This window comes from Gouania willdenowi, chromosome 16, assembly GCF_900634775.1.
Source record: "Gouania willdenowi chromosome 16, fGouWil2.1, whole genome shotgun sequence".
NCBI classification, from domain to species: Eukaryota; Metazoa; Chordata; class Actinopteri; order Blenniiformes; family Gobiesocidae; genus Gouania; species Gouania willdenowi.
In genome coordinates, this window is record NC_041059.1 from 11353883 (window position 1) to 11370225 (window position 16343).

Here is a 16343-nt window from a genome sequence, read left to right on the forward strand (position 1 = left end):
GAAACTGCACTGATGGGCAGTGTTTCCAACCAGTGTTTCCAACGTAAAGAACAGATTTGTGCATATTTGGATTATTTGAAGGCTATTTTAATATGTAGCCTATATGTCTCTTGATTAAAAGCTGTTCATTTTTGTTTTTGCAGCTCCAAATCGAACAAAATCCACATATTTTAATTTAAAAACCTAACATTTCCACATAAGAAAGCGTGAAGGAAAAATACCCTTTTAACAGGAAGAAACCTCCAGCCAAATTGGACTGAGAGGTGACAGACCATCTGCTGGACTGGTTGCAACCAAAAATTGGTTGAGTTAATTTACAAATTGTGAGGTAGTTTAAAAAAAAATTATATTATTAAGTAATTTCATTTTATCTTATACTTGTATGAGATAATATTTTTATACGTACCACCAATATGTAAAAAGAAAAAGTAAAGGACCACGTGAGACCAAAAGTAAGGCCATAATTTGTAGCAATCCTGAGTCTTCCAAGTTTTAAAGCAAGTGGAATCCACATTATGCTGTTACCTTTGGCCTGGCTGTTCTTATTTATATCCCTACCATGACATGCCAGGGTGAAGCCATGAAAGCCCAAAGGAAGACAATGTCCATAGTGAGGCCTGATATGTGACAGAGGCGCGTGATACATGCAATAAATCATTCTGTAGTGACTGGGACAGAAAGAGAACTCAGACATCAGATATACTGAGTGTGTTGTACAAACAGGCAGAAAACACGACAGCATGTGACACTGACTTTTATTTTTAGTATTCCTTTAGACATGAAATAAAGAAGCTTTAGAAAAATTCTGTGATAGGTTGTAAGAGACCACGTGGGATGTCCGGCACAGGCAGATCAGAGAGGGTTGAGAACACAGCCACACTTTAGAAACGACAGGAGGCCTTTCCTCTCATGGAAAACACTCAACTCCCTCTTGCACCCGTTAGATTTGAGAATTCTGGTCCCACCAAATCAAGCCTTGCTTGAAATTTAATGAATGAGGAAATCAACCGTCTGCATTCTCACCATTCCTTTTGTGCCTTTCGCACATACAATCACTATTAATGCTCATTTTAGCTTGACATTCATATCATTTTAAACTGCTTTTTTCCCCCTTTCATCTGAACAATAACAAGCTCAGCCATTTGCAACAAACTATGCTACAAACATGATAAATAAAAACAAACTGTCGTACATGGAACAGCCTAAGTTCACAACTCAATCCAGCTCCTTTCCTTAAAATTGTGCACTTTTAAATTATATTTCTTTCACAATCAGTGGTATCACCATTCATTTGGCTCTGCAACCAAGACATATGGGCCCAAACGAAGGAGTGTATGACAGAATATCGGCTAATATAAACTATAAGGCAATAGAACCAAAACAGGGGTCAATCAAACATCCTCATTTTGTAGTGACCATCACACTTGACATGAGTACAGAAACAATTCTCTTACATTGTAAGACAAGGGGGAAACAGGCACGTAGAAACTTTGCTCACAACAGATCACGTGTATAGAAGTGTTTTTTTTTTTCTTACTTTATACAAACTGGTTCTGCATATTTTAAACACACTAATAAATATCATAGTGTTGACAAAAACACAGAAAACCCCATCCTGTGATGATGGACACACACACACACACAAAATAACAGCCTGTGGACATGCTGCAGGTAATGCATCACTGGATGTTGGTTAATCCTTTTATTATTACAACGTGTAAATATTGTGCGATATACAATAGTGTGAAATTATAACTTGTTATAAGGAATAAGTACAAGTATGTTTAGCAATACCAATTAGTTCAGGAATTTCAGTAGATATATATATATAGTTAATAGTGGATATATTTATATATTCTATACAGTATATTAGATCAAGGGATGATGAGGAATTCTTATTAGTTTTCTTTATTAACAAGTAAAATACAAGAACTTGTCTATACAATAACATTAAGTCAGAATGGGGTTAAACTGACATGCAGTATTTACAAAGTGTGTTTATATCTGTATTAAGATCAGTGTTAGTAATGTTAAAGGAGACCCTACTTTCCCCCATGGATCCCCTCTATACTGTCATGCATTTCCCTATATAAACCTATAATTCATGAGTTTTACATTGACCATGCGAGATTGAGATTGAGGCACAAAAAATGCTTTTCTGTCTTTTTTTGTTTTAAAAATTGCGGTAATCTAAGTATCAAATCTGACATCTAAATCTAACCATTATGGCTTGTTTTAGATACTGACATGACATTGTATTGTGTTAGAAAACATTGTTCAGTTTTCAATGAAAGCTCTGCAGAAAGGTCAGTGGATGCTATGGACATTTGCCTTTACAAGCTGTTTGTTTTGTGCTTATTTTAAAGGCTTTTGTCGATTTGAATTCAATACTTAACAGTCATTTATTTGCCTGCAGTAAGCTTTGGACATGCATCAGCACACCTCCTTTATTTAGAGTCAAATTATATTGAGGCGTGGCTTGACGTTTAAAGTCAGTCAAAACCCACACAAACACACATACACCAGATTTAGAGTCTCAAGTCCAGACAGTGTGTGTCAGTGACATTTATATAGTTTTATACTTTCGTCGAGCCAAGAGGGGCAAAGAGAGCATCTTGAAGCTATTCTTTAATAGTACAGGACTCAGGGGAAAATGTATGAGAGAAAAAGGATCCCACTTTAATTATATAGGTTAGTGTTAAAATTCAGTTTAAAAATGGAAAGTGAAAACAAATAAAACGGAAGGAAAAATGACAATAAATGAACAAAGAAGGAAATGTAAATTTGGCACTGACTAAAAGACTAAATCCAACCACAAAAAATGCCTTTTTCTATGGGAGAAGCATCCGATTGAATTATTTAATTGTTTTTAATCAAAGAGCCCATTACTGACTGGGAACAAAGGATGTCCAAATGAGCATATTTCTAATTATGAGTTGTAGAGACTTTTATGGAGTCACTGGGAGACAACATTGCTTCAATTTCCGGATTATTCAGCATTGATCACTATAATTATCTACTATATCCAAAGGGAGGGTGAATCTCAAACATGAGACATTGATAGCAGTGTTTGTGTTATTAGTAGAAGTGCTGTGAGATTTTTTTTTTTTCTCTAATAAAACAGGTGAGATGACGGTGGGCTGTGATGTTAAGCCTCCAGAGTACATTTTTGTTTTTCTATGTACTGACAAGCTCAAGCATCCAAAATCAATTTAGATCACATAAGGGTATCTGGACAGAAATGTTGTAAACCTGTCTGAATAAAGGCCTTACGTGGAGTCTACATTTCAGTCGTAAACTCTGCAAAGACTTTAATATTTGCAGAATGGCAGTTTTTACAGAAAAGTAAGCAGGTGTGTACAGCTAAAACGTTTACCAATCAACTGCCCTGTTTGTTTGCACAGAATGAGTTAATATTAACAAGGTAATGCTCAGGCATTAGTTGTGGTAGCTCTAAATTGTGTTTTAAGAGGCATTTGATTGTCTGTGGGTGGTGATAAGTGGAGGAGAGCAAGAGGCGGGGCCTACTTTGTGGGGATTTATTGTTAATTTCTCAGTTGGTGGTGGTTGTATCCTCAGTCGCAATAGAATCTTTGCTGGCTTCAAGTACCGCACCACCAGATTTCAGCTCCACTTCAGGGCTTTTTGGTGGAGCTGCTTTAGGAGCAGAGCCTAGTTTTGAATCCACACCTGGTTCTGGTGTACCGTTGGTGATGGGTTCTGGTGTGGTTGGTTTAAGAGGTTCGGGTTTGGGGTTTAGGGGGCTTTTACTTACAGGTGTAGAAGTGGGAGCCTTGGGAGAAGCAGGCTTTAGCTCAGGACTCGGACTGGGTGCTTGTGGCTTTGGCTCAGCTGGACTCAGACCAGCTTTGGGTTCAGGGCTTGAGGCTGGGCTTAGTTTGACGTCTGCTGTTTTAGGCACATCCAGCTTCACATCCGAAGGCTGATCAGGGGTTTTCTTTGTCTCGGGGGCTGGGCTGACTTTAGCTTTATATACAGGACTGTGCTTATTGTCCGTAGCTGGTGGAGCACTGGGTTTTGAGTCAGCAGCAGGCGAAGGAGTTGGCATGGGTTCAGGTGCTGAGATGGTTGCGTCCTCAGAGTCAGGGATCTGATCGGTGGCATCAGTGTCAGTGTCCAGAGGAAGGGCAGTGTTAAAGCCAACGCCAGAATCACTGGTCTCTAGGTTTCCAACCCCAACCTCTTTAGAAGAAACTTCCAGACCCTGCATGTGTTGAACGAGAAAACGAGGGAAGGAATATTTGTAACTATAACAATCATCTAGAAGAGAATAATCATCAGTGTTTTTTGGACAAATTGCAGAGGGAGGATATGACAGGTGTTCAAATAAACTGGAGGATTAAATTAGAGTAAAACAGGAAAAAGCGGCTGTAATGCATTGCAGGGCTTCAATGAACTGAACTCATAGCATTGGCAAACACAAATGTTGTCAGCCTTGATTTGGAGGAACACAGTTGGAGTAGACCTGAGGTTTTCTGGGAGATAGTTTCAAATATTTTGTGCATACAAACTGAAAGCTAATTTATTCTTTTATTTTTATTTTTGGTAAATATTACACTGATAAATCCCAGAAAACCTAAAAGGTCAAACCAGTGAAAAACCGAGCAGGTATAACTTGACCCTAAACCGTTCAAAGCTCTATAAAACAATAGTTAAATCAATTCATTCTTTATTTCACATGAAGCCATTGCAAAGAAAAGACCTGGACTGATGTAATCCACTTTCCTTGATCTTAGTGAGGACTCTAGCAGTAGCGTTCTGTATAAGGTGCAATATTCTAAACGTAGAAGACAGCATAAAAACACCATTAAAACCTCTGAATGATAAAATTTAAATGAAAAAACATGTAAGTGCAATGTCTCACTTTGATGTCCACCTCAGTGCTCTGAGACTTCTCTGTGGTGTCGGCCTGGGAATGCTTGGATTCCTCGCTCAGTTTGGTGATGTTTTTCACCACCTGTGCAAATGCGCAAAAATTTAAAATGAAAAACTTGAATTGCATACAAACATGCATTATCATCCAACTACCTGTCGGAAGGCCTCTCCTTCATCCTCTTTTCCTGCATTCTGAGCAATTTTTTCCAAAGCTGCAGATCTCTTGGCTCTTTTCTTTATTTTGATCAGGCAGGACAGAAGACAAACCAAGAGAAGGAAAGCCAGCAGGACCGACAGGGCAATAATAGCCACATAGAGAGACTCCAGTTTGTAAGCTTGATAGAGGCGTTGAAAAGCAAGAGAAGGACAAAACAAAGGGATGAAATCTTTAGAACTTCCACTTATGCAATGTATCACAGATTCCACAATAAGTTCCTGGGCTTTAAACTTTCAGTCGCTCTTTGCTTCAATTTTTTCTTACGTTCAAGCACCAGATGAACGGTGGACACAGTAAATCCCCGCATGTCCGTAATTTTGAACTGGCCTGCGTCTGAGCTTTTGACCTGATCCAGATAAACCACTGAACCATCCAGTGAGAGACGGTCCTGCAGACCCAGTTCGGTTTGGACCTGCAATGAGGAAATTCTTTAGTTAAGAAGGTTTAACCATATCATTATTACCACGACACAAAAACCATAATCCTAGCACATCTACAGCAATTAGAATATTTAACTTAATTATCTTACTAATATAGCGCAGATAGTCAATCAGTAACTTGGGTGCAGCTTTTGTAGCTCATGGTTCCCTTGTTACAAGCCTCGCAGTATTTTCACATGACATTAACTTTGGTGGCTGGTTTGATCAAAGTTTAAAACATATTTACAACACTTTTAAAATTGACTAACTACTGTACAGGCTACATACAAGCATACATCTGCAGCTACCATATACTTTTTTTGAATCTGTGAGTTTCATAGACATGACAAAAAGAACAGTCCACCTTACATCTGTAAACTCTCCATTTTCCATCAGGAGACGAGGAGTAAGGTCAGAGCTGGGGGTGTAGTAGAGGTGGACCAGTGCCTTGCTCAGTATCAAGTTGATCTTCAACCTTTTACCGAACTGCAGGGTCACAAAGTTGTGGTGCTCTGAGAAAGATGGAGGAAAGGGAGGACACTTAATAAATACATCACAGCTCTGTTTACAGGCCTGTGGATCATCTAAAGTGCATTAGCCTACAAGAACCCATTAACGAAACCATTATGACAGACAAGTGCAGCATTAAAACAGGGTGGAAGAAAAGAGCAACATCCTGAATGAAAGCCATGATGGTTAGAAGCGAGGAACACGGATTCAACAAAAACAAAAGTAACCGCCATCACTTGCATTCTCACCTTTGACATTGAGACACTCTTTCCTTTGAATTAGACCTTTATTGTCCCAGATGGTGTAGCTGCCCTCATCGGCACCTGTGACAGTTTTTAGGGTGACGTAACGTTCGCTGACGCTAATGCGGCCACGGTAGGCCTCTGGGGACGTCTCTGTCGTGGTCAGCACCACCAGAGCTGGTCTAGAGACAGGGACGTACCAGAGGATGATCTTTAAAGGTGAAACAGTCTCATTTGTACACCAAGAAAATGAAAAAAGATGAGATTACTTGGATGTCTGGTTGGCCTCAACAGCAAGGGGCCGATACTCAACGGTAATTGGACCAATAATCCCGGTTAGAGGTATATGGTAGTTGTCTCCATATTTTATAATTTGTTCATTGGTACAATCTAGGAGATAGAAAGCAAAGTAAAGATCATAAGGTCATTGTAGGACAGAAGAGAAGGAGTGAAGAAGATAGAGGCAGATGTCCTGAGTCAGGAAGCTACTAAAAAACAGGACAGACTGCAGAGAAATGAAGCAGCAATGATCCAAAAATATCAGGCTAGCAGGAATAAAAGAGGTAGATGTGCACACATGGTTAAAGAACAGAGGCAAGGACACAAAAAGACAAGAAAACAGGAAGAAAAAGAGGAATGGGAGGCATTGGATTGTGGCTAAAAGCAACATAATTACTGCCTGACAGCTCCACCATACACTTACATACTGACAAGTTACACACACACACGCGCACACACACACACCTCTTTATCACCCAACAGCACGTTGCACCCTCCATATGTCACTGTATTTGCTTGTTTCTGTACTAAAGTAGCATTTGTCCACACTGGGTTTGAGAAAATAATTGGGCTCAAGGCAAATCATGACGTAATAACGAGTAATAATGGTTATCAGCGACGGTGGATTTAATCTGCATTCAGAAGTGGAAGACATTTAATTTCCTTGTTTTCCTATAGAAAGTGTCATCTCAGCCTCTGCACCTGCTTTTCCTTTACAGAGTAGCAGGGGTTACTAGATTATCCAGGTTGACAATAGGCTCATGAGGAAAACTAGACACTAGTCACATAAGACAGACACACATGATTAAACAATTTGTAGGATTCAAGGGAATGAGTTGAAGGGAATGAGCTGACAGGAGTTGAAGTGGTAGTGTAGGGATGGCTGAAACTCAGCAACCATAAAGCTGCAGTTTTTGTGGAGTATTCCAAGCCAGCAGTAATTTGTTTTTTTCCAAGAAATTAAGCTTTGTTTATTTATAGAATTATATTTAACCTTTATATTGTTCCTAAAAGATAAATTGCAAAATGTGTGGATAGAATTCTTTGATGCAAAGTTCAAGAGGCTCTTATGGTGTGTGTATAGTTGGGACTCCCAGTGGGTTTCCTTACCTCTGACTATGAGCCTAATACGCTTGACATCCTCTGGGGTGTCGGGATTCCTCAAGGTGTACACCCCCTCGTCTCCCTCACCCACGGACTCCACTACAAGGTGGCTGAGTTTCCGGTTGAGTTTGACCCGGGGGTTGATAGTTGTGGCGCCCCTCATCAGGACCACTTCAGGTGAATTATAAGCAGACTGGTTGCGAAACATGACCTCCACTGTAAGCGAGGGCAGCTGGATGTGCAAATCCTCCCGTAGGAACAGGGTCAAGGAATCCTCATCATCTAGATCATAGTATGAAGGACAAACTTTTAATTGTAGAGCTTAGTACATATAGCTGATGACTTCAACTTAAAACACTTTTTAAAAAACTTTTTACCTTTAATTGGAGCAGAAAGAACTACAAAAAAAACAAACAAACAAAACATTCATTAGTATACTTTAGCTGACCAAATTAACCTGGACAGTGCACATTATTTATTATTAGCAGTGCCCCCTGAGGGCTATTTATGCAAAATTCCATAACTATAATGGGTTTAAGTATTGATGAAAAAACATACATCATTGCCTGAGCGTACCTGTGCTGATCAAAACACCAAGCGTGATAATGCCGACTGTCAACATCATGGCTGATTTGTCCATACCTAAAAAGAAAAACGTGTCAGATTTTCTCTGTAAATAATTCAAGTGTTATACATACTATATGTACAGGAATATATTAAATCATCTTTGTTTATCACAACCCATGATTAAATATTCAATAGTAGTCGATATTCAGTTTGCAATACATATTTACAGTACGTACATGTAAATACATAACAACAAAAAAACATATTTTTTGGTAAGAAAACAAGACAAAAGAAGGTTGGAAAAATAACCATTCTTTTGTTTGACTTTATACCACTGGATAGAATTAAAAACTTACCTTTTCAACTCGATAGGAATACGAAAAAATAAAAACTAACCATAACAATCTGGTGTGTAGTAAATTGCGTGGATTTTTTTAACTGACCTCCCTGTTGTGATACCACTCATACCCACTACGATACATCTTGTGGCGTTTTAACATCACAATATCTCGTTGCACAATATATATCTTCCTACTTTTCATATGTATATGCAGTATGAATCCTCGATAATCGAAAACTGTTTGTAATCCCTAATGATATAAAATGCTTGTTTTCACCCAATAGGGTAAATCCTCCTTTAGGTGTGAAACAGCCAATTAATTGCTTAAATATAGATATTCATTGACCTCTAATTGAGCCAAAGTTTCCAAATTTATCAAAAAATTTATCAATATTTTTTAAATAATCTTGCTAACATGTGCAAAAGCATTTACACACCCGCTGACCCCTGGAAAAACGTTAAATCAATTAGTTAAATAGAATAAAAGACATTTAAATCCAATACTGTAAGAGCTGAGTCATTCAGTAATGTCACTGTCAATACTGAGAAGTGTAAAATTTTCCACAGTGTCGACATGAAAATGACTAACATGCACTTTGGTGCCATCATATCCTCTGAGAGGAGTTATCCTGAAGTGACCTATCATGATCTTCCCAACACAGACACAGACTGCAGCTTTACCATATTCTAATATTTAGTATTGGTCAACTATAAAGAGAGATAATTTCTGCAATAATCAGCTTCAATTTACAGTTTCTGTAACTGATGGTGCACTGAAGGTGTGAGTGATTGTGAAACATCAAGGAGTGATTCACTGTTGAAAGCACAGGAAACCCCTGTGGGGATTACGGTTGGATGGTGCAGAATTTAGGTCGCAGAAGGCCAAGGTTATCGATATGCATGCGGAACACCAACCTCATCATAATTGTATGAATGTGTCGCATTAACTGAACTGTAAACATCTGTGTATAAAGAGAGTTATGGGACAATATTATTTGTCTTTCTTTCTTCTTTTATCTGTGTACATTTAAATTGAACTTGTTCTGCTTTTTTTTTTTTTTTTTAGAACTTTATTTTTCTCTTTTTAGTAACAAACATGAGAAAACATGGCAATGCAAGAAAAAAATATAATATAAAAAAAATAAATAAGGAAAAACATGTTGGGTCTCAGAAAACCAAACAAAGCTGACATGAGACAAATAAACAAATAAAAAGACGGGCAACTGTAACGTTGTAGTTAAAGCCTCCATTCAATACACCGCCCTCACTTTTTGTTTCCACTGTTCCACCGTTGGTGGCTGTGAATTCCTTCACTTTATTGTCACCATTTTCCTAGCAGTCATCAAGAGTATATGTAGCCGGTGCTTTTGATCTTTTGTATACATGTTTTCAGGAGTCAAATCAAAAAGAATCTGGCTTGTCGTGTACAGTAATTCATCTCCCATAACTTTATTTATCTCCATTTTTACACCCCTCCAGAAAGGAATCAAAATTGGTCAGTCCCAAAATATATGAGGATCGTCACCAACCATTCCACACTCTCTCCAACAAATTTAGAAACCACCAAATGTGCGTTAAAGAACCTTATCTTTGTCTTCCAATCAAACTCCTTCCACATCTTACTATTAATTCCTTTATGGCAACCACTACAAATTGTTTCCCACGCTCCATCTTCTATTATCAGATTCAGCTCTAGATTCCATTTAGTTTTGATGAAATGAGTATTGTCCGATGTATCCAGTAGCAGATTTCTGTATAAATGAGAAACATGTTTTTTTGGGGGGTAGATAATGTTTTATTATATGAATCAAGTAAGTTTCAACATTTGATGTGGCAGTTTTCATTGAATTCCAATTTTTATGGTTTGTGATATAGTGTCTAATCTGAAAGTAACGGAATATGTCACTCCGGGGTAGAGAGAACTTGTCTTAGAGATATGAGGATGACTGTAGAACGTTATCACAGAACAGCTGATCAATAACCTTGAGGCCTCTGCCTTCCCATCTCTTAAAGGTAGTGTCCACTGTGGAGGTGGGGGGAAATCTGAATTTCCGGTAATCTGCATTGAATTTGCTCTGCTTTTAAACCCTAGATAGTGATGCTTGTTTCTTTCTTTCGTTCTAGCTTTTTATCTCTATCTAATCAACCCCTAAAAACTCCCCATGAAAAGATAATCAGCTTCCAATCTCACTGATGCTTTAAAAATCTAATTAATGTGGCTCCGTTTTATTTTTAGATGACAGACATTCAATCAGTCTGTGATACAACTTGTGCAGAGAAATCCATTAGGATTTGATTAAATACCTGAGTGCATTGAAAATTTAGGTCAAGACCGGGTTTAAATGTCAAAGATCGGGCTTTAGTAATCAGATGTCCATATCTCATAAAGGAGAACTTTTATGAGGGCCACTTGCCTTTGGATCATTATCAGGGACTGTGTATTGATTATATGCCTCAGTTTAAACACAGAATAATTCATGAATCTCAAGATAATTCAAATCACAGCGATCTGAGCAATGACTCGGCCGGCTTTCCTAATCGGATATGTCCAGAACAATAAAAGCAACAGAGTATCTGATCTACGGAAACCCATAATAGCGCTCGGTGGTGGAGGCAATGAGCTAAAGCACTGAAGGGGATTAAGACGATGTGAAGTCCTCGTCTACCGTGGAAGCAGCAAGTGTTTGTGCAAAAAGGATCGTGCTGCGGTTTTAAATTTACAAAGCTCAGCAGTGGAGAGGAAGGGATCACCTGCAGTGCTACCAGTCACACTTTGCAGTGGCTATCCTATCACACACACACACACACAACACAGAATACGGTATATGTGTCATTGTTACAGGGAAGATATCTCTTGTTCCTGTTGGACATGAATGCTGTAGCATTAAGACATTTGCACACAAAACATCCATCCAGCATGTGCAAAACAAGACCCAGTTTAAAAGAGATACGCTAAATAAGTTTGTGTTGTTTTCCAATCTTTCAAAGTGCAATTTCCATCCCATTAACTTTCTAAACAGAATTTGTAGCAATCTGAAGGCCCATTTCATCTTTAGCTCTGTGTCTGTACCTTCACTTTGGCAGAGAGCCAGGAAGCCATGATTTATTGCATCTGAAACAAAATATGAAGCGGAGCTGAGTCACACATGTACGGAAGCGGATTAGGGCCGATTTTGATGGAGAAAATAATTTTGGGCAAATCAAGAATAATGTCGAAATGTCAACAATAAAGTAGAAATGTTGAATTTAAAGTTGAAATTTCGAGAATAAAGTTGAAATACAAAGTTGAGATTACAGTAGAAATACTCAAAATACCACATTGTGATAAAAGTCGAAGGTTTGCTAATAAAGTCAAATCTACGGAAGCTGACGAGGGTCAATTCACCATATGACAACAAACATGCTGTGTATTGATGAATGTGTTAGATTAACACTTCAAAGTTGGGTTTAATATCAAAGACATTCTTTCTCTTTTAGCTCATAAGCATAGCGTTGTAATCTCTTTAAGGAAAAAAAAGTCAAGTTTGGAAAAGTTTCAGTCCAGTCTGTGGCTATTGAGAAGCTACGGAAACAGATTAGGGCCAGTTTTGATGGAGACTGTTGTCTTATATAGTGAAATGGGCCTAATGTCAGCTTCCGTACGTTTGACTTAATTAGCAAACCTTTGATTTTCATCATGGTATTGTATTTTAAGTTTATTTTAAACATTTTTACTTTATTTTCATCTTTTTGGTTTTAATCTCTATAGTATATTTCAACTTTATTCTCGGCATTTTGACTTTATTCTTGATTTGCCAAAAACTGTTTGCTCCATCAAAGTGGCCCTAATCTGCTTCCGTACACTTGACATCGTCTCTTGTTAAAGAAATTCTGAGAGGCTGATTTACTAAGATCTCAAATTAAGAGCGTAAAATTTGATGCACACGCTAATAGTTTGCACGGGGTGTTTGCCTGTTGCATTGCCAACAGGCCAATGCAGTTATTAACAGGTCTAAATGCGGCCAAGGAGAGTGACCCACGGGTGCAATATGAAGTTTAGCAGGTGTGAGGGGAACATATTTGAACAAATGTTGCAACCTGATATTTCATATATTTTATTATATAGATTTAGGTTTAGATTTTGCTTGCTGTTGCTGAAAATAAACATGTTTTGTTTTAATTATACTTTGATTTTGCAAAAAAATAGTGCATTCAATGCATTCCCTCAGTCTGCAATCAATTTCATTGACTTTTTTGCTACTTCATCTCTTTCTCTACGACTTTATCTTCATTTTCCCTACATTTTCTGACAATACATTCTATTTCAACGACAGTTTCATTTTTACACCTGCCATTTCCATCCTGCTGACTTCCATATTTTTCTCCTTATCTTATCCAATCAAAGCCAGTTCAACTGACACGGAAATTAAAGCCCCAGTATGTGCCCCCCCACCCCACCCCCAAACTCACTGCTCACCACAGGGACAGACAGATCTTTGTCTGCAGCCTTTAAAGAGACGGAAATGCCTTCAATGACTGCAGATGTGGGGAAGCTACAAAGCAAACCCTGTCTTATACACGTTTATTTTTCACAAGCGTTGGGAGAGAACTTGAGGTCACGGTTCCACTGATGAGGAGGAGGCACACTGGAAGTTTACGTGTGTAAATCACGAAAAATAAACAAAGACAAAAAATCATTGTGTTTTAGACAATAGCATTAGAAAAATGTTGCAGGGGTAGAACAATTTAAACACATGAGCTTTCTCTTTAAATAAAAAAGAAGAGGTTTCTGTTTAGTATCTTTTATAGCAGGGGTTCTCAACTGGTCTCACCCTGGGACCCACATTTTTCCAAAATCATTAAATTGTGACCCTTTTTTTGAGAAATCAACCAACCAAATTTATTTTATTTTTAAATAGCTGTTGAGAACACACACGTATTATCTTTTTAACACATTATAACATAAATTATATGTTCCTGTGCAAAATGCATTTCACAGCATGCCTGTCAAAATACGTTTCTTTCAAAAGAGAGGACAAATCCAACATAAAACACACACTAAGTTTTGATCTTTTATCAGCTGTCTGCGACCCACCCAGTGCAGGTCCATGACCCACTTTTGGGTCCCGACCCACCAATTGAGAATCATTGCTTTATAGTATGCTTCTTAGTGTGCACAGAGGTGCACACTGTACCCTAAACCCACAGTAATTTGTGTGTGTAAATCATGAGAAATAAACAACAACAACAACAACAACAACAACAACAAAAATCGTTGTTTTAAACAATAGCATTGGAGAAATGTTGCAGGGGTAGAACAATTTAAACACGTGAGATTTCTCTTTAAAAAAACAGGTTTCCGTTCAATAGCCTGCCCAAAAAAAAAAAAAGTAGTGTTGTATTTATCCATCCTAATTCAGCTTTAGAGAACTGAAGCTTATTGCACGTTTCCACCATATCACTTTCATCTGTCATTTTAACTCAAATCCATCAACATTAAAGGAGTTACTCAAGTTATTAGGAATATATGAGTACGATGAATGTACAGACTGAGTGTATGAGCAATATGACGCTAAAGGGGCTGCTGTTAAATGGTGTTGTAGGGGTGAGACAGCAAAAAACTGGGAGTATAGCAACTCCTTTGATAGCGTAAGCTGCTGCTTTAAAGCAGGGATGCTAAACTCATTTTAGTTTAAGGGCTGAACACAGAGCAGTTTGATCTGAAGTGGGACACAGGTTTTATCCAGGAAAAAAGAGCAATTTCATAAATGTCCTAGATTGTATTTGCACTTAACGCAATGGCACAGACAATATCCAAGCAGTAAGTAAAAGACATCAGTCACTGCAGGATCTTCACTAGAATTTCCTTGATTTTGTGACCAATTTTTATTTAAAGCTGAGGAAAATTTCAGGATTTGGGAAGAAGTTCAGAGTTTCTTCTAGAAAATTTGACATTAAAAATGGCTGTCATCATGTGCTGGCATGGGAAAACTATGCATCCTGGCAGATATAGTGGAGTTTGTTTGAATTTGTGAATTTGTATGAAGCGGAGATATCTACAACTGAATTAGTTATATGTTAGGGTTAGTTTTATGTTTATTTGTTTTAATTGTGTGTGAACTGTTTGACTCCAAAATGAATATACAGATTTTAATGACATTTTCAGGAAATGCTGTATCACAAATAGGATAAGAAAGAATGGATTCGATTTTGGGGATGGTCCAGATCAATATACTGATTATAGATCAGTAATCAGTTTTAAAATATTGAATAATCCCTATGTGCAGCTCTTTGGGCTGGTTATACAACACCTCCTGCTGGTGACTTTGCACATTACATGCTCTAGTCATAATTTTCTGTTTTCAGGACATTAACAGCACAGCCATGTGCCAGAAATTTCTTCCACTTCCACCACAATTGATCCTGGCACCATGATCAGAATCACTGATCCATTTAACTGTCATTGTCAGGCAAAGAGGAGTTTTGGCTCTTAGAGGAGGTTCTCGCACTCTGAGTGCTCATGTTTTTACTTTCTCCTGAGGACCAAATTGGATGCTCTACAGCAGTGGTTCTCACATTGTTTTGGCTCAAGTACCGCTTCTGTCTGACGACAACATTTTGCCCAGAATAGTATGAAAAAACAATGATAGAGCATAATGATGGGATGAATGAGTAATAACACACATTTTAAGCATTCAAACTTTGTAAATTAGTGGAATGAAACAGTATTTAGTGACTCATGAATAGATATATTTCTATAGTTTTTCAGACTGACACTTGTATTTTTAGTTCAAGATTCTTTCCATCATGATTGTCACTTTTAACAAAAACAATTGACGTTAGAAATCGTCATTTTTTTTCTTTTCTTTTTATGACATTATTTGTTAATTTTCCGCTCTTTCTCTCTCAAGTACTCCATGTAGTGCCATTGTGTACTCGTACCCCCATTTGAGAAGCTTTTCTCTACAGGAGTGGATTTGGCCCCCAGTCCTTGAGTTTGACACTTGTGCTTTAAAGTGTTAATAATAGAGCATATGAGTACATTATTTCATTTTAGCCAGACACAATAAAAATGAGCATTGCAATAAAACGTTTACACTCCTAATACACTTTCCCATTAACTCTGACAAACGTTTGTAAAATGACAAATAAGAATGCTAATAAATAATAGACAGAAAATGAAGGGTATGAGGTATAAAGCTGGCACTGAATTTGAACAGAAACATAAACCGCTTCATTTCTTGCTGCAGAGGTAGAAAATAGTTCAATCTCAACCATCACCAAAGTCGCCAGTTTGCAGATATTTCCACATGGTGAACAACAGCAGTCAGTGATGATGATGATAATAATAATAATATAATAATAACCCAGTCGGCTCTCACCTCTGCACCGGACAGTTGCTGAGCACCAGCCCCAAAAACCTGCAGAATTTAACCCGTCGCGCTCCGGGCAGGTCCAGGAAAGCACCGCTGCACACGTATGAAGGAGAGGAGGATGAAACACGTCCACACTGCGGGACTCAGCGGTGGTGGTGGGGGCGGACGATGCTGGGCTTTGGCTCCAGATGTGTGTGCACGTGTCCACTGGGGCTCAACATCTGTAGGAGGCTCTGAATAATGGAGACGCTCGACCCGCGGCGGAAAACACCGTCCGGCCACCCTTCGACTGCTGAGGACACCCACGGTCATAGGATGGAAGGAGGAGGAGGGAGGAGGAGGAGGAGGGAGGAGGGAGGAGGGAGGAGGAGGAGGGAGGAGGAGGAGGGAGGAAGGAGGAGGAAGGAGGAGGAG

General features: G+C 38.4%; 1 protein-coding gene across 3 annotated transcripts; it reads right to left on the reverse strand.

The window, feature by feature from the left end:
- Positions 1 to 738: 738 nt before the first annotated feature.
- Positions 739 to 16278, reverse strand: LOC114478554 (uncharacterized). Of its 3 annotated transcripts, none has more exons than XM_028471687.1 (12): positions 15936 to 16278; positions 8244 to 8309; positions 8045 to 8065; positions 7674 to 7949; positions 6554 to 6674; positions 6291 to 6466; positions 5902 to 6044; positions 5378 to 5525; positions 5050 to 5231; positions 4886 to 4978; positions 4747 to 4798; positions 4092 to 4225 (listed from the first exon to the last, which is right to left on the reverse strand). In XM_028471687.1, the coding sequence occupies exons 2-11, from the start codon at positions 8305 to 8307 to the stop codon at positions 4766 to 4768; spliced, it is 1257 nt and encodes a 418-aa protein (XP_028327488.1). In that variant the 5' UTR covers positions 8308 to 8309; positions 15936 to 16278; the 3' UTR covers positions 4092 to 4225; positions 4747 to 4765. The 3 variants fall into 3 exon arrangements, with proteins under 3 accessions (XP_028327487.1, XP_028327488.1, XP_028327489.1); XM_028471688.1 differs by having other exon boundaries at positions 4096 to 4225; positions 4724 to 4798; XM_028471686.1 differs by lacking the exon at positions 4747 to 4798 and having other exon boundaries at positions 739 to 4225; positions 15936 to 16273.
- Positions 16279 to 16343: the final 65 nt, after the last annotated feature.